Source organism: Corvus hawaiiensis, chromosome 9 (assembly GCF_020740725.1).
Source record: "Corvus hawaiiensis isolate bCorHaw1 chromosome 9, bCorHaw1.pri.cur, whole genome shotgun sequence".
Taxonomy (NCBI): Eukaryota; Metazoa; Chordata; class Aves; order Passeriformes; family Corvidae; genus Corvus; species Corvus hawaiiensis.
The window spans coordinates 21,349,107-21,368,035 of NC_063221.1; the positions used below are offsets into that span (position 1 = coordinate 21,349,107).

Here is an 18,929-nt window from a genome sequence, read left to right on the forward strand (position 1 = left end):
TCCCATAAATAATAAAATTCCCTTTCTTTTAAAATATTCTTGTTTTTCAGGGGCATGATAAACATCCTCACATGAGACACCAAAAAATACCAGCACTTCCCTGAACTGAACACCACTCTTTACAATAGGAGTATGAAGTCAGGACTTTAGAAAAAGGTCCTGTTCCTCTGTGATTTCTCCTTTCGGGAGGCCCCCTGCTCTCCTACTGGGTACTGTGAGTTATAAATAAGCCCTTCATGGCACAGTCTAAGTTACATTTACCATCTGTCTCCTCTTTGTGATCTACTTGCAGGGAAGACTCCATCATACGAGAAAACCATACTGTGAGAGTTGGAAACGCACTACTTGCAGCCAAAGCACCAAGGAGAGGCAAACAGTCCACAGCATTGAAATAGTTAACAAAATATTAAACAGAACTGGAAAGAGGAGGCGAAATGGGCATCATTTATGTCCTCCCTGTAACTGGTCTGGAATGACACTACCAGTTGTTGTACCAAATTACAGATACTGAAGGAGATACTAAAATTATCATGCATAGGGGAAGATCCTGAGCTGGCATCAACCATCAGCTCCACTGAAGCCAGTGAGTTATGACAATCAATACCAGCTGTCTAAACTTCACAGTTTGTATAAATACAAAATGCAAAACTACTTCCACTCACTAGTATTTCCTTCATTAAGTCTTTGCAATTAAAGACCAGAATGCTTACCAACAAGTGACCCAGATAATTTAATTTCGAACACAATGTTTTCCTCAATCTTTGAATTTATCACACTTCAATATTTATTGAGAGTCCCATTTTGTTGTAGAGCAGTCCTTGCAGGTAGGGTGTCATTTATAAAAACACACTTCTTATGAAGGATGCCTAAGTTTTATATAGCTATAAACACTCCTAATGCAACAGTGCCATTCAGCCCGACTGTTAAAAGAATGTAATCACCCTTCTCTGGACAAATGGTCTGTTGATTCCTTACTCTCTTCACATGCTATTATGGGGTACACAGGCTCCAGAGCAAATGTGGTGGGAGTTCAGAGACTGCTCTGGTAATGGGGAAGTCCTGCTGGGATCTTCTGGCCCATGATTTCATGTGCCATGGTACCTGCTGATCCTAATTGCAAGTGGCATTAAATTGTGAACTGAGGTCTCCAGGACAAAAATCAGTATATTCTGCCCCACACCACAGTTCCTCCATTCCCTGCTGTGTCACGGCAGCTGAAGATGAACCATTTGCTTTGTTGACTTCACTGACAGGACTTCAAAGATCAAGGTAATCCAAATACTGGACATGAGGCGCTATTGCAATTTGTATCTTCCCTGCTGACAGGACACAGCCTTTCTGCCTCTTCTCAGAAATGCTCTTGGCCAGCCCAGACTGAAGCCAGGGTGGTCACCCAGAGTGGTCATGGCCCGAGCTCTGCCTCCACCACAAAGGAGAGGTCTCCAGGGCTTCCTAGAGATACGCTGCTGCTTCCCCTTGAGCAACCCCACCCTGCTGGTGTTGCTGATGCCTGTAAAAGCTGGATCATGTGTACCACCTTCACCTGAGCAGGTATGGGTGCCTTTGGTGCAGGGGTCACTTCCATTGCCTCCTGCACTGCTCTCCCAATGCCAGGAGCTTTCCCCACTGCCTCCCCACAGCCAGTCTGACCACAAGTATTCCTTACTAATGTCTTAAACCATCTACACAGCTTTCATAGTTCACCAGACTGTGCTTTTTACATATACCAGTCATATTCACATACTTCTGCATGCTCCTTAATTGATGCAGTTGGCCCTCCTATGACTAATTATAATTCATAATTTCATTTCAGTGCACAATTTTCTAGGAGATCTAATGTCTCTTAAGACCTGAGATCTAAGGTTGAGTACTATGTTTTCTACCATACTTTCTGATTAATCTTTGAAATTCTGACATGCTTCATTAAACACGCTTTTTTCGACATTTGTTGGCTAAAAAGAAGCCCTTATTTACCGAAAACAAACGTGATAATAAATAGTTTGCAAGCTGTCCCAGAAGCCGAATATTTTCTTCCAAGCCACTCTGTTTTACCGCCATCACTTCAGGGTGAAGCAGAACCAATGGACGCACTCAGCGTGCCCTCGCTGCTGAAGACCACACCAACAAAACTGAACTCCTCCGCATGTCGACACGCGGTTTATGAAAATCGGGGATTTATGGGATTTTAAACTAATTTTTATGAGCCGCACATCACCCACCGCGGGTCCCGCACGCCAGGGCGGGACGGCCCTCCCGGGCTCCGCGTCCCCGGGGCCGCCTCAGCGGGGCGGCGGCGGGCAGAGCCCCGCGCACGGCGGCGGCTTCGGTTAAACCGCTGCACAGGCGCCCGGCCCCGGCCCCTGCCGGCACCGCTCCCGCTCGGCTGCGGCTACACCGCCCCCGGGCGCTGCCCCTCCCGGGCCCTCCCCGCCGCCGCCCGGCTCCCGGCGGAGAGAGGACACGGCGCTCCCGCCGAGGGTCCGGCCGAGGGGCGCCGCGGGCAGCGGGGCCGGGCAGGCGGCCCCATCCCCATCCCCAGCCCCGCCGCACGCCGGGGCAGCGGGGCCGGCGGCGGGGAGGGGAGCGGGGCGGGGGGGGGCCGAGCCCCGTTGTGCCCCTCGGCGGCGGAGCTGCTCTTACCTGTGCGCTGCCCGCGCTGCGGCTCGGGGCGCTCCGGCGGCGGGCGGGCTGCGCTGCCGAGCGCCCCTTGGCTGCGGCCGCCGCTCCGCCGCTGCAACTTTCCATAAAAGTCGCGACGCGCGCCCGGCGCCCGCATTCCAGGCGAGCCCCGCGCCGCGGCAGCTGGCCCGGCCCGGCCCGGCTCGTCCCCGGCCCTGCGGCTCAGCGCGCCGTGCCTGGCCCCTCGTTGGCCGCGTGGGGGGGGGCAGCCAGCCAGCCAGCCCCCCTCCCCGCGGGCAGCAGCCCGGCCAACAGGCTAATTTTGGGCTGGAAGCAGCACCGAGCTATAAATAACCGGGCCGGCGAAGCCGCCGTTTTGCTGCGCGTCCCTGGCCGCGCCGGCCCTGCCGCAGGGCAGCGGGCGAGCGGCGGCTCCGCGGGACGCACGGGGGACACCGAGACCCACCGCCCGCAGCCGCCGCCCGCCATCGCCCTGCCCGCGCTGCTCCCGATCACCGCGGCTTTTCCCGGCCACGGCCCGGAGCTCCCCGGCCCGGTACCGGCGGGGCTGCCCCGGCCCGGCAGCCGCGGGTCAGCCCCACTCACCGCCGCCGCAGCCCCGGCGCGTCGCTCCCCCCGGCCCCGCACGCAGGGAGCGCTCCGCTGCGCTGGCTCTGCCGGCCCGCGGGGTTTTATACCTACGGCGGTCCGGTGCCGGGTCGGTTAATGGCACATGGAGAGCGATCAACTAATAATAGTAATGTGACAGTTCGCTGATGGAGCGGGGAGGAATCTCCCTAGTGCCAGACGGCGAGAGGCAGAGCGCGGTGGCTCAAAGCAGCGCCTGTCGCTGGGAACTTCACAAAGCAGAGGCAGAAACGTGATTTTATTACATCTGAATATATTCCTTTTCCTGCTTAAAGATGACTTGTTTCCTACATGTTCAGTTGCAAGGTTTCCAGTGCAGAATTTTCTTCCTATCTCCTTCCAAGGAGAGAACCATCTCCCATTTAAACTTCCATCTCTGTCTCTGGAGTTAGTTACACATTCAGAATAGATGAATGTGCTTTAGAGAAAGATCAAAAAAGATCCAGAGATCAAAAGCCTACCCACCTATACCTGCACATTTCCCTATCTCTCTCCTCCCTTCTTTACTGTTTCTCAATTGTTTGTTGGTGGCATCTTATAACAACCAAATCCTGTATTTCTTATTTTGGATGGGAAATACATCAGTTCCATTTCCAATCCAATCCTGTGGACTTTTGAGAGCTCTATGAGTGTACGGAAGTGCTCCTGTTTTAAAGGGACACACACGTTTAAGTCAGGTATTATGAAGTTCTTGCCCATTTTCTAAATATTTTGGTGTTTGATTAGGCCCTGCTTATTCTTCTGTTTAAAAAAATCCTTTCATTTTCGACAGAAGACCAAGTTTCCAGCTTTTACTTTTTTCCAAGTGTCTGGAAACATTTATAATCTCATGTGCAACTCTGGTTTTTCACAGGGTTTTTGTAAATAATATGAAAATCTCAATATGCCTTTAATTCTGTGAAAAAGTTCACTTCTGTTTCTCTGTAATGTATGTTAAAGTATAATTTTCTTCATATCATTTTATTAGACCAGATAAATCACAGCAGACGCTTTCCTTTGTTACCTACAGGTCATACATTTGCTGTAGAATATGCCACTTACTCTCTTCCTTCTAATTCCAGCTATTCTTATTGATTCTCAACCCAACAAGACACCTTTACTGTACCACATAATTTCTTTCATAACTTGCAAAAAGCTGCCAAAATACAGATAGCTTAAACATACTTATCTGCTCAAAAGTTAAGTGAGATGGGTGAAAAAAACGTCACATGCCTGTATCGAAGACACATTGCAGGGGAAAAAAAAAAGCACAGCATGGAGGATGGTGCCAAGCTCAGCAAGTTAAATGGTGGAAATAGGCCAAGAATAGCATTTGGAATTTCTGTTTTATTACATATAGAGTATACTCTTTTCTGTTAAATAAACTATAATCAGTTGGCATTTCACACAAGTAATATGACACATTTTCATCATTTTTGTATTTATAAAATGAGTACAACAAAGGAGCAAAATGTTGGCTTCAGTAAAATCTGTGAATTACACAGGCCCTCCTTTTGAATAGCATCCTTTTGGGTTGTGTTTGCAACAGAAGTTGAAATGTTTCTAGTCAAAGTTTGTTTTGATATCTTAGATTTTAACAACATGCTTCTCAAGTATCTGAATATTTGGAATTACTCTGTAATTACTCTGTATTTCTTGTCACAGGATAGATTCTTGTGGGCTGGCTTTGTGTGGCAAAGCATATGTAAGTGCAATTTTAGAGCCTAAACTAACTGTGAAGCATTGCTTCAGTTTACAGATATTCAAAGACTACAGCTCATCACTATTTATTACCTCTGGAACAGGAAAAGCCATTACTGCAAGGTCCCTCATGCCTTCTGAAGGTGCTGTACTCCTAGCTGAAGTTCAGGGTTCCATGGCCTGAGCCACAGTTTTACACTGCACACTCCTCTTAAACAGACACCTGATGTCCCACAAGGAAGGGAGGAAGACACAAATAATTTAATTATAAAACACTGCCTTCAATTCTGTTTCATGATTAATAAATCTTATCATACATACTTATTTAAAAATATATTTTGAAATGCTACATATGAACTGAGAATAATATTGGTTCATTTACCACCATATTGCGTAGTAATGGTTTTAGAACAAGGAAGTTTTAAATTAATTGGTGAAGCTAGCATAGCTTTTCAAATATAAATAAGTATTTTAAAACACCTTAGTGATATTTTAAACCAAAATAAAGTAAAAATTGCATACTGGCAGTCATTGCTGCCCAAATGGTGCTTACATTTCCTGCACTGCTCCATTACACTGTAGTACAAAATGGCTGCTTACACCCACACAAATGGAATTCTAGGGCAGGGGCAACATGTTCACTTCTGTGAGTGTGATTACTTTATTGCACGTGTCACATGAATCAGAGACTGCAGATACCCCAGTCAAAACACCTTCTAGATCTAGACACCTAATGATTTGGAGACTCTGCAATGAACATTTTGTACTATAAGCTTTTAAAGGAAACAACTCCATCAGCTTCACTTACAAATTATTTGTGCAAAAGTACAGTATCTCATAAATTAACTTTACCCAAATATTACAGAAAAAAGCTTTGGGATACATGAAATATAAATACAGTGACAGCTGAGCTGCAAAATTAATTTAGGTATATACAGTAATACACTCCCCAGTTCTTCTCACAGATGTACATTTAACCTCCCTGAGTCCTTTTCCATACTTAGTGACACAATGCACTCCCAGATGCTTGCTCAGTAACAGCCACAGTAGCTTCAGCATTAGAGAAAAGGCAGGACAAGAGCACATCTATGTGCCCTCCCTGTCTTTTGCCAGGGGTTTTAAGTTTACTGTACTTTTGCTTCTAGAAGCCCACTGGCCATGACGGGCCCGTGGCCACTCACACAAGCGCCGACGTGTCTCAGGGAGTCTGCCCCAAGATAGGCCAGCAGCAGCTCCGTGTGGCGGATCAGCAGCTGGGTGAGGTCTTCAGCCAGGCTCTCCATAGTTGAGTATCTCACCTTTTCAAAATCAAAAATGTCTTTGAGGAAGAAAAGCACTTGATCCTAGTGGGGGGGTGAAAAAAGGAAAAACTCGTATTCAGTTACAAGAAGGAAAAAAAGTATGCAATGCTAACAGCTCTTTCTTTCACATGTTCCCTAAAAGCATCCAATTATGTATTATTGTGGTGCTAAGACAGAAGTGTGCTAAAACAGGCTTTGCAAAACAGTTCCTGGCTTAAAACACTTATATGAAATTACTTATTTCTCATGGTTTCTTACCGTTAGCCTTAATTTTAGGAAAATGCAAATGTATGTTAATGAATAAGATCTTAATTTATTTTAATCAGAAAGAATTTTTTTTTTTAATTTAGAAAAGTGGTAATTAAAAGAAAGTTGCAAACCTTGAAGAAGCAGCATAGGTCATACAGGGAATTTCTAGGGCCCAAAAAGCCCCAGGCCAAAACAGGGCTGATATGTTCACATATAGCATAGAAATGTGCAAAAAATCCATCAGGCACCTAGTGATGTAAAAATTGTAGACAAAAGTCACACAGTAAATTTAGTATAAAGCTCTACTACTTAGCATTAAGTCTTCATAAAATCCTAACACTTCCCTCCTTGGTCTAATAAAATCTTCCAAAGGTAAGGTGCTGTAGCACAGAGGATTTCCACTGAGCCCCTTCACAGAGAGGTCAGGATGCAGAAGAGGCTGAGGGGAGGCTGCAGCAGAATTCCTGCTGCTGGTGAGGAACACGGTGCTTCAGGCAGGTAACAGGGCAGGACTGAACGTGATTTAGGTTTGGGGATCATGCAGGGAGATGGGGCTGAGAATCCCAGCACAAGCAGGTGAGATACAAGACTCATGACCTTGGTGTGCAGAAGTCTGAGATCTGTGTGTGGGGCGGGAAGTCAGAGAAGGGAATGACACCACCACTGACTGGACCTCAACTAGGTTGGAAATCTTTCCGTTAAGACTTTTTGCTAAAAAAAAGGTATTAGGGCCCAGGAGCTAAACTTCTACAACTGGCAAACCTCTTGTCTAAACTAACAAGTCCACAGGACTGAGGGTTGATCATTCATTTATTTTGCCAAAGCTACAAAAAGAACTTAAAATTCTTAGGAGACAATCAGTATCTTTGTTCCATATAATTTGAAGGGCAACTTACCTTCATTTGCTGTCTTTTTTGTTTCAGTACTGACCAACAGCTTGAAGCCACAGCCTAATTGTAAAAGGAAAAAACAAAGCAAGCCCCAAATCATTTTCCATCTCAAAAGAACTCATCTGCAGAATACTGTACTTCTATATTCTGTATTTTTGGGACATGTATTTTCTTCAGTTTCAATCCTGTGATAACACAAAGTTTAAAACTATAAAACAACAGCTGATATAAATAACCAAATTTATATGTAGTTCATACTTGCTATTCCAGATCCATCTTTGCAACATTTCCGTTAGTTAAATCCAAAGGCAATTTGGCATCTGCTTTTACAGCTACCACAGTTAGCAACACTCCTTGGGTTTAAGTGAGGACCAGTCTCATATACTAAAGTGTGTGCTCAGACATAAGAAACTATTTTAGATATTAAGTGGCATGTGAAAACACTGAAATGTACTTTTTCATTTTAGCAAAAACATTCTTGCAATAGCTTCAGATTCAGCTATGGAGTTTTGTCCAAATATGGACCTGTGAAATACAATATACCAATATCAGTACTGGGCTTTTTCCCCTCCAAGCCTCTAACTATCCTCATCTGATCCTCCCTCAGTACTGCAAAGAGAGTTTAATACAGACAAAGCACAATGTTCCATATAACTACAAAAATATATTAATGTTACCTTTTTTTTTCCTCTAGAGGGGATATTTCAATTGAAAAATAAAAATAAAAGAAAATCTGGCAGTTTACAGATAAAAATGGATGAAATTACAGTAGTTTCTGTACCAGCTGACCATGGCAGTAGCCTGTGTCTCTAACAGAGGGACAAGATCTATTTGGCAAATAAACAGGCACATGTGAAAAATCATCAATTGTAATCAACAGTTGAATGTCTGCACTGTATTAATTTACTTTTGTTTCCTTGCAACTTTGTCCCTTATTGCTAAATCTCTGGTCTATGAACCAAAACCTGGATCTGATGTCTAAGATGTGGCTAACAGAAACTTCCATTTTAAAATTCTACTTCCTCAGAGAAAGGAAGGACAAGTTAAAGTATTTTCTCCAATACATTCAATCATTCTCTGGTTTGGGCCCAGACTTGTACCTTTTAAATTGCTATTATGAAAAACCTGATAATACACTCTGTTAAATTTTTTTGAGGAAGATCTCATGTACATACTCAGTACATTGCAATGTACTCCAGATCAATTAGTATGATAATTACACATGAATACTTACTGTTTCTTTGAAAGAGGAATTTAACCAGCGGTTATTTACTACATTCTGTATAGATATTGGTGGATTTTCTAAATCTTCAAATGAATCCATTAATATGAAGTCCAGAACAACATCATAAAAATTCAGATTTTTCACCTATGTTAAATGAGAACATGATTTAAGTAACCTAGTTTCTCTTTCAGTAGTGGAATTCAGCATGCATCATATTCTAATGCTGTATTAACATGTAGATTTGTAATTGTTTTTAATGAATATTAAAAATACTTTGTCACTAAAGGAGAAGTTTAAAAAAAAGTGTGGTTTCTGGTACTAAACTAGTGAATGCCATTTCTCTAAACCAGCAATATAAACAATTAAGAGTTGCCTTTCCCACAATTCTGAACTGTAAAAATTTATTTTTAGATCCTGTGGCATTAGTAAGGGTAAAAGCACTTTTCAGAAATGCAACTCACTCCTCTAGCAGCAAGTTCCATTTCAGTATTATCCCAGTGATCTGTTTGTTCCAAAAAATATATCATTTCATCAAAGACATCTTCAAATTTCTTTGGATTCTGTAAAGTAAAAGCAATGAGTATCAAGCAAATGTAAAGAGATATAGTTTATTTTCCCTGGACAGTGAAGTCTGGTAGAAGTTACATAAACAACAAAACGTTGGTAATAAAGGCTTTTACCTTTCGTGCTTTCACAATTAAAGCAGACAAAATTTTCCTTCCACTTTCAGCAAGAAATATTCTGTTTGCTGTTTCTGAAAGAATTATCTAGAAAAGGGTTCAAAACACATAGACATGTTCATTCACAGGTTATACTAAGTGACCTTAAACATTTCAGTCAAATTCCATATAATTATCACCTCTAGTATAGTTGGCAAGTTCCTAGTAAGCCTTGGGTGCAAAGGTTCCAAAGCTAATCATAAAATTGGGACTCCTGCAAATACATCTCATTTTAGAAGTATAAAAATGTAAAAGCAACAAGAAAATATTTAAATACAGATTACCTTATAAAAGTGCTTGCACAACAAGTAACATTCAGTTTCAATGCCAGGTACTTTAGTTTAGGCTTAGCAAGACAGATAAATCATTCCTTACTGTTTACCTGAAAAGCTTGTCGAATACAATGAAGCTTAGCAAGGAAGTCACTGTCTCCTAAACATTCAAACATTTCGGTCCTATGTAAAATAGAAAAGCTTTTAAAGACCTTTAAAAAAAGAAGCACAAGAATATCCATCTAAGTCTAATTCCTAGAAAAAATACCTAGAAAAGTAACTTCTAAAAAGTGATTTCTAGATAGAATAGTTAACTTTAATTCTTGCTTTTCTTGTAAATAGCAAGTCTATTCTTAAATAGACATAAATTGATACCTTAACACCCGTGAATAAATTTTGCCTTCTTCTGCCAAGTGCATGGCTTCTTCATACAAGGGGCAGTGGCAAAGGGAATCCAGACCATATGTGCTACGAACCTCTCTGTGCTCTGAAAGCTGAAAAAAATTTTTTTTGAAGTTCATTAAAGAGCCTGCTGACAAAATTTTTGTAAAGATAAAATTCAAGAAGTTTTCCTGATGTTCTACTGAAAGATGCATCCTTTTCTGCATCTGCTTAAAACAAAGGGGTAAAATTCAACAAGTGAACAGAACAGATACACCAGGTCATAAGACTTAACTTTATAACTCTTAAAATCTGAAAGCTACAGTTTAAAGCTTCAAAACTTTAGTTAACAAAATAAAGGCAGCTTACTTTTGTGTTTAATTTGCCTAGCTAAGTTTTTGAATTGTCTAGTTAAATCTATTGGGTGTCAAAGCTGTTAAAAGAAAATAATTGCTAAGAGACAAAGTACAGAACGATTACACCATGCAAATCTTTAGGAAGCTGGAAATAGTTACATCCTCCTCCCCTGTTTGTAAATAAGTCTGCCAGTTACCAAAGCACATTGTATAAACCACGAGCATTCAGCATTTTATATTACAGGCTCCCTAAAAGGTTTTCATTATTGGCACTTTTAATTCTATGGTTATCATATAAATAAACATGAACTTGTAGACATTTTTAAAGAAAGAAAAAACCAAAACCAGATCAATAAATCAAAGCATATAAATAATAAAGAGAACTCCTGTTTACAGGGTATCGTATTTAATTCACAAAACAATGTCTAGCTACAAGTTCACTATAAACATTACATCATATTACTAAGGATCAGAAAAAAAAATCTGATGTTTACACAGTTTAGTTAATGACCAGAAAATTAATTCTAGCTTTTTGGTTGGTTTTGTTTTTTTGTTTTTTTCCAAAATCCTGCATGGGACAAACAAACCTGTGTTTCTAGGCTATTAAAACTGAGCATAGAAACATCTTTAAAAATAACTCTCAAGGTAATGGAACTATGTAAAAGGTTAATCTCTATCTTAGAATGATTTTAAAAAGTCATATTGAAGTATTAGTTTATGTTAAACCTCCATTAAAATTTTCAAGTAAATACATGCTGAGCAGCTTTTCCTGGCACTGAGGCCATACAGCCAAGTGCTGGCTGAGACTCCATAAAGCCACGAATCCATATAATCCCAGTGTGCCTTCTCCACACACTCCAACTGAGCCCATTGTAGCCACAAATGTTTGGCCAGGTCGGTTTTCCTGCTAAAGGAGAGTATAAACACTTGCCAATACCTGCTTTTGTCCATGGAAACATTTAAGCACACAAAAAAGTTCGAGATTTCAGTACAGAGCTGGTGTTCTGAAGTATCACACACTGTTAGATAATGTTTATTTGCTGGAACTTTCACTGGGGTTTTTTTAATCACTCATACCAGTATCCTTTTACTGTTGGCAAATACATACAATTCCTTCCATAAATTGTCAGGTTCCATTTTAAATTGATTTTTTTGGCTAAAAGCACCTACCAAAACCGAGCCAACCCCTCCTCTCCCCCCGTATTTCTGTAAAGATTTCTATAGGCTGCTTGAATTCAGACTCGAATAACAAGACCACAGCTAGAGAGTAAGTGAAAAGAACTTTTAAGGTCAACAAAATATACTTAAATGAGTAATGTCCACTTTCAGAATTCATCTAGTTTGGAAGTATTTCCAATCTAAAAGTATGTGTTTGCTTATAAGCTGTTTTATTGGAAGAACAGGGTAGAAAAGCTGAATTCCTGAAGGAGACCTACAGCTATTAAGACCAAAGATTTTTTTTCAGTTTAACAATATTAATCATAGCATCTAAATGTGTTTTGGATTTGCTAATTTAAAAAGTCCACCTGAAAATTTCTGTTCTTATTAAACAAAGAAAGCTACACAGCTTTTAACTGAAAATACACAGGATGCAATAATTTAACCAACTGGAAGAAGCAGGAGTATATTGATTTATTTCAGATGTAAAACATGAATACACACACAGACACACACATATAAATACATAGTGTAATAGCTAGAACAGGTATAAACAAAAAAACGTGAAAAACCTTTACTCCAGAATTCCTTTTTCTATGTTATGGTTAAGGAAGTATTAACTGTGGAACAATACATACATATTTTCCAAAGCAAAGACCAAACCAGAACACAACACATATGCTAATTTATTTACCTGATCCAGCTATTACTGAAGCCATAAAACATTCCATATACACTATTTCATTTGCAAATAATGAGAAGAAACAGGTTGTGAACACATGTGCACTATGTAAACAGCTGCCCCTCTCTTGGAGGTTATAATTTCTGTGGTAAAAGGGATTACATTAAGTTTTTACTAATGAACTTCAGGCAAATCACCTTTTTCAGATATTTAGGAAACTGACTGAGTGTGACTGAATTAGGACTGGTGATTTCTACAGTTAGATGCAGGTAACCTTCATCTGCTGCCAGCACCTAAGCTGATGACACCTTTATACATGAAGATGGCTGATCATTGCCTTTGTGGTCACAGATTAGCACAGGGACCCCATACCTGGGAATTGCGTGAGGCCCTGGATTGTATTTAGCTTTTTAAAAAAAAACCCAGCAATTCCTCTTATGCTAACAGATGAAATAAAATAGCTGTGTTACTGCTGTGCTGTGTATTATTGAGCTCAAATGAAGAAAGCAGTTAAATCAACCGGCTGCTAAGCAGGAGAGAACTAACTGTTCTTCCCCTGAGAAGATGATTTTGATTACAGGTTGAAGTTCCAACAAATAATATTTGCAAAGGGGGAGAAAATTCCTCTACCACTGACTTCTCTTTGCATGCAAAAAGTGAAGGGGAGGAAAAAGCAAACAAACTGAAAACCAGAAACTAAAAAGACCTCTTAAATTTAACTAGAAAAGGTAATTCCAGACAAGCTCTGAAGTTGCACCATTAATGCTCCTGGAGTCATAATGGAATTTCTTTTGATGCTTTCTAGTATTTAAAAATATTTCTCTATATGAATATTTTACATGTAGACATAAACAGTATATAGATGTAACAATATATAGATGTAACATAGATTATTATGCTTTAAATGGTCTTTCAACCAGTAATGGCCATTCTTTGAGATTAAATAAGGTGAAAGCTTGCCTACATGAACACCCTGCTTCAAAATAAAACTAGTTAAAGATGATCTGTAAAGATACATCCATATTTCTAACATAGAAGAGTTCAGCTATTAGGAAAATTCACAAATCATATTCAATGTTTAACAAAATGCAAAGCACATATTTTCTAGATAGAAAATGATAGAAGATGACTCTCTGTTGTAAAAGTCTCTGAGGACATGCTACCTTTAAGGAAAGAGGTGGGCAGAAAGCTTAGTTTTCAATTAGATGGCTCACTGTAAGTACCTTATATAAATTGGCATGTGTTCATGATGTTTATTCAGGTACCTGCTTTTTATCCCACTATGTACCCCTAAGCACCATGTAACTTTCCTCTACAGGGCTTCAGCATTGCTCAGAGTTATGAGAAAGCTCCAGCATTCCACATCTTGGCATCACAGGTAAGTTGGACACTTGAAAGCTCCCCGAGTCCTTTCCTGCCATTCTGTAGTGGTCACTTCTGTGCACAGCCACTGCCACTTTGAGACTCTTTACACATCTCTAGGGATGACAAGGAGCTCCATCACAGCTACCAACAGTGCTGGCAGCTGCCAGGAACACAGAGGCTTGTGATGATGGACCAGATGCGCCAGCCCCTAAATGTCTGTCACTTCCTCAGTGTCATGGGAGGTACACAGTAATATGAAAATACAGACAAAGAAGACATAAAAGATGATTGACACTATAGCAGCAATCTCATCTTGTAAGGCTTTCTTTCTATCCATTCCAGGCTCAAGAAAGAGAGAGAAGTAGGTGACCACCACAAGGACATTTATGATGACCTGCAGTGGATACCTAAATTCATTATGTTGAAATAACATGTACGTCTTCAAAACTCCAAAGCTTGAAATTCTAATTTGTGTCTAAGCTTGCAGGGCTGCAGAGCAGCCTCTGAAGATTACAGCATGGATATTGTTCAGATGCTAATCAGTTTTCTCTGGACAGTTCAGCTTTAGGGCTGTACCTGCAGTAAAGAGATGCTGAAATCATTGCTCTAAAGCATTAAACCTTTGCCACTTGCATTCGTTTTTAAGTCTGGGATTCCCTGACTGCTTTGGTTTAACAAACAGGCTCAGTACTCTTATTTGCCACCCACAAGTTGTTTCTTAATAAATAGAAAAAATTCTCAGCTGTGCATCAAGACCTTGTTGACTACCAAAATAACCACCTACATGAATGTAACAAAAATAAACAATGCTAGATCTTTTAGGAATTCTTGCTTGTTTCCCCTAATAGAGAGGTCACTTTACTGGCACATTCAGCATTCCTTACATTCTGAGAAATTATGTTTACCCTATATTAAAAAAGTAGATGATGGTCTCTTTAAAAGACAAAGACATTCAGAGAAAATATTTCCTTAAAAAATGTAAGTAGCTTCAGGACGAAAGTGAAACATGTTCTGGGAGTTGGAAGATGTGATGGTGATTAGTAACTAAAATGTTTGAGATGGCATTTTAATAAACTGAAATGATGAAGTGGTGTGTTCCACCTAAGGTTTGGAAGAAAACAGGAAGGCTGTTACTGATATAAAGCAGCTAAGTCTTTATTCACAAATCTAAAAATATCCCACGCTTTGGACTGAGTTAACATTTTAACAAGGAAAGCAGTTTATTTGATAATAGACCTACAGATTCAGTACTAGTCAACATAAGAAAATAAGACATGATAAATGCATGTGCACTGACAACAAAGAGGCAGCAACAAAGCTCACTGCCAGGGAGAGCAGGAAAGAGGTTCTGTTAGGAAGATGGAAAAGAAGCCAGAAAAGAGAGGGCAGAGGCCTTTATCTGGCACACTCACTGCTGTATTGTTGCCAAAGGTGGCAGCTATTTTGATCACAGTAAATGGGAAAGCAAGACTATGAAAAGTATACTAACCCTCATCAACACAAGCTGATGGCAGCCGGGTTCAAATGGGGAATACCATTATTTATCACAGTAGTAGTATTAATAACTTAATTAGGGCAAATAGTTGTGTTTACCATCCCTTCTTGCAGTGCTTCTAGAGCCTAAGTGTGTTTAAGAATAGAAGTCTGTCTGGTCATGGGGATGGCAACTGTGACTAAATTGTCTTCATAAGGATTCAGGCACCTGTGTATTGTAGGTGTCCAGACAGGCACAACTCTGTATGGGAAGTCATCAAATGAGTGATCCCCAGCATCCTCTTGATCACCAGCCATAGCCAAGATGAAGTTTTGGCACACCCTCCTGCTATCCTGTAGAACTCATCAAAAGGGCACGTGATGCAAACCCCACCAACTGTCCCAGTTTTGTACAGCTCTTTCCTATATTTTGGTCTAATATAACACAGCATGACAATTTTGTTGCCTCCTAATCAGTATCCCTATCAATTTCCATTCAAGTATCTATCTGTGTCTTGTTTTATGACCATTCTCTCTCCTGCAGGCAGGGAGCTAAATTTGACCTGTGTGTCAGCATTGAAACACGAACAGTTTCCAGTCTCCAAAAATCAGAGTCACACAGAATACTTAGTCCTGCTCCTTGGGACAGGATGCAGTGTAGAAGGAAGCCAAGGAACTGTCAACACACAGCTTGCAGTGTGATGAGGCCACAAAAAATGGTGCCACGTTCTAATTTCCTGGAAGGTGAAATTACTAATTCCAGTAGGGCATAATCACAGAGCAGTATAAACACACATATGAATTTCAGATTTAAAAACTTTGCTAAATGTTTCTATCAGGCAATGGAGTTTAGGACAGTTACTAATATTGTCACTGCAATCAGGGAACTTGATGAAAGAACAACTGCCTTATCTGGCCCTTAGGTGAGACAAATCCAAAGCTGGAAAAGCCTCAGACTTCTTAGCCTAAATTAAAACATTCCACTATTTTCCTAGTGCAAGAACAAAAGAAAAGACAAAAGTAGATAAGCAAGAGGAAGCTACTCAATATCATCATGTCTAGAATAAAAGAATCTGTTTTGTCAATTCTAATCCAGTTAAAGCAATTACTGTTCTCTACTAACAGCTGAATACACTGGGAAGTAGTTGTTGCTCCTTCTCATTGCCATAACGTGAAGCATTTCCCCACCACACATCCTCCTGAGGATGGACAAAATATTAAATCAAGGTAAGAGTGTTTTTGTACGAGAACACCAATTCACAGCTTTCTTTACCCTGCACTACACAATGATGCCCTGTAGCTACAACTACAGAGTTAACTGATCCTGTAGTTTAAGCCTAGTGGATCCTATTTAATCCAGAACACTGACGGTGCTCTGATTCTAACACCAAACTGCAAATTGTTCATGTTCTATTAATCTTCAGGACTTCTGTCACCTAAAAATTTCACTAGATTATTTAATAAAATCTGAGAAAAGAGAGTTTGTTCTATTGGCAAAGGATAGAACAGCTGGAAAGGAAGAGAAAATCTTCATAACTTTGTCCTGGAAGAACAAGTTGACAGAAGTGGCTTTGAGGTATTAAAATGTGGAGAATATCTCCAGGATACTTAAAGACAATTACATTTCCAATTTTGACTCAAATATTTTTTAGCAGATATTGGGACAACATAGCTTCAGGAGAGGATGATGATTTCACTGAGGTAGTACATCCTGGGGCTTTCTGTTTGCTTGGTTGGTTGGTTGGTTTCACCTTTTTTTTAAGCCAAGCAGCACAAATGAGCACAAGGGATTGTTCCCATCTTCACATACTTGCAAAAACACTATGAAAGTTCATTGGGGAAAAAAAGAAAGATAAAAAGTGTACAAACTATAACGGTTTACAGCTCCTCTCATGAGCTGGTAGAGTTGAAGCAAGCTTGAATTGTGGTCTTGTCCAAATTACAGCAAAGAGTAACCAGTCTCTATGGATACAATCCTTGTCAGGAATGGATGCTAGGCATCACAATTTAATGTGAAATAGTAAATCAAGGTAATTGTGTTATGAAAAAACAAACCCTATAATAGACAGTCAAAACAATTGCAAAGAATGTGTGTGCAATTCTCTCTTTTTGCAACTGACTTCAGTAGCTTAGTTGTAGTGCATACATGAGAGCAATATCTGTGACAAAATGGATCTATTGAGGCCAACTGCCTCTCCTGTTTTTTGGAGAAGAGTATTTTCAAGATCACTTTAGCTCCTCAGAGACTAGAGAAGGAGATATTCCTCATTCAAGTAAGTGTGTCACTGCTTATGAGTCTCTTTCAAATACTTCAAGGGAGCTGTAGCAGACTTCAGCCAAAAGGCAATGTCCTGTTACCCAGAGATTATTATGCATCCTTTGTGCTCTTATCCCAGAGGATTAGATCAAGTTACAGGAAGTATATTATGTTGTTAAAGGAGCTTCCCACTGTGGAGTCAGGAGGCTCCCAGGCAGTCCCACTCCACCTCCAGGGACTGTCACAGCTGGGACTGAGGCCCCTTCCCAGTGGTGGCTCCAGGGAGCTGTGGGGTCCCCGCTCGACTCCCCGCACACCCACACAGCCAGACAAGCTTTCCCCACCAGCCCGGCCCAGGGCTCCCAGAACAGAGTCTCAGACCTCTGGTTCCTGCTAAGTGATTTAATCATGGTGCAACAACAGAGTAACAGCTCAAACTGGTGCCTCCATATTGTGCATGAAACATGCTAAAACAGGTAGCTGTCAATTTCTAATAATTTCCTCTCAAAAAAACCCCCCATGTCCAAACAATACAAAGCCTTCTTCATACATCTTTATAGTATGGCAAAGCAATAGGAAAAAAGAACAGGAAGATATAATCATGGTGGAAAGAACTACTACAGCCTTAAGTGACTGCTTTTTCACTCATGAAAATGTGATATATTTTTCAAAAGCACCTTCCATGTAGGAGGAGTTGGGGATGCATTGTGCCAGTGCACCAAAAAAAAAAAAAAAGCTGGTTCCAGCTAAGCCTGAAAAGCTCCTTTTTTCCCGTAAGAGAAATATATTTTGCTTATAATGATTAGCAAAAAAATAGGATTCTTCTGTTCACTGTTCAAATAGATCAATAAATCTTTACAAAAGCAATCTTTAAGAGTCTTACCTCAGCTGTGGAAACAAAGGAGTCCGTGGACGCAATGCTTAATGTATCTCGAAGGCAGAAATCATCCGCATTATCCTTTACAGTAATGTCTGTATTTTTATCTTTAAAATTAAAAAAATGAGTTTATTAGACTATCAGAACATTCCCTTTATGTCTTGAAAATGTGTTTCATGTATACTTTAACAAAGTATCTCATTTAGAAGGCACAACATTATACTACTATAAGAGTAAATTCTTTTATGACCCACTAATACATGTAAAGGTGACGGGGTTTTTCTGTCTTTAAAGTAGATTTTAAAATATCATCCACAATGAACTGGAAGAAGAAAAAAAAGACTTGGCCAAGGTTTTTGCCTTTTCTTTTACAGACCTCTGAAGATGTCTCTATCTTATGATATTACTTTGCTATATTGATCTAGACCCTCTGTTAAGCTTTTGACTTGGCTGTGTTATGTAACACTACTCGGTGTCCTTGTCATCAAGAAATAGTGTTCTAAATAAAAGTTCATTAATAAAAACAACATCCCCAAGTTTTAGTTTCACTTGAACTTGTTTCACTTTCTACGTCTCATGCCTTTTTTCACTTGCTGGTTCTTCAGGAGAGCAAGTGAAGCTTTTAATCTTCACTACATCCTCTTTCCTCAAAAAGCTTCTCCCTTGAAATAACATATCCAGAAGGATTTCCTACAGTACCACAATTCTTAAATAACTGATTTTTTTCTTAAAATCATCTGCAATACAGTTTCTCTCAGTTCTGCTTTATTTTATTGT

The 18,929-nt window shown here is 40.3% G+C and overlaps 1 protein-coding gene across 1 annotated transcript in view; it reads right to left on the bottom strand.

The window, feature by feature from the left end:
- Nucleotides 1-4,573: 4,573 nt before the first annotated feature.
- The window catches only part of MIGA1 (mitoguardin 1), a 35,855-nt gene continuing 21,499 nt past the window's right edge, over nucleotides 4,574-18,929 (bottom strand). Inside the window, exons 8-16 of the mRNA XM_048313520.1 lie at nucleotides 18,159-18,259; nucleotides 9,979-10,097; nucleotides 9,714-9,786; nucleotides 9,293-9,379; nucleotides 9,074-9,172; nucleotides 8,622-8,756; nucleotides 7,394-7,447; nucleotides 6,629-6,745; nucleotides 4,574-6,290 (exon numbers count right to left, since the gene is read on the bottom strand). Of these exons, the coding sequence (XP_048169477.1) occupies nucleotides 6,072-6,290; nucleotides 6,629-6,745; nucleotides 7,394-7,447; nucleotides 8,622-8,756; nucleotides 9,074-9,172; nucleotides 9,293-9,379; nucleotides 9,714-9,786; nucleotides 9,979-10,097; nucleotides 18,159-18,259 (1,004 nt within the window). The 3' untranslated portion in view covers nucleotides 4,574-6,071. The remainder of the gene's footprint in view (nucleotides 6,291-6,628; nucleotides 6,746-7,393; nucleotides 7,448-8,621; nucleotides 8,757-9,073; nucleotides 9,173-9,292; nucleotides 9,380-9,713; nucleotides 9,787-9,978; nucleotides 10,098-18,158; nucleotides 18,260-18,929) is intronic.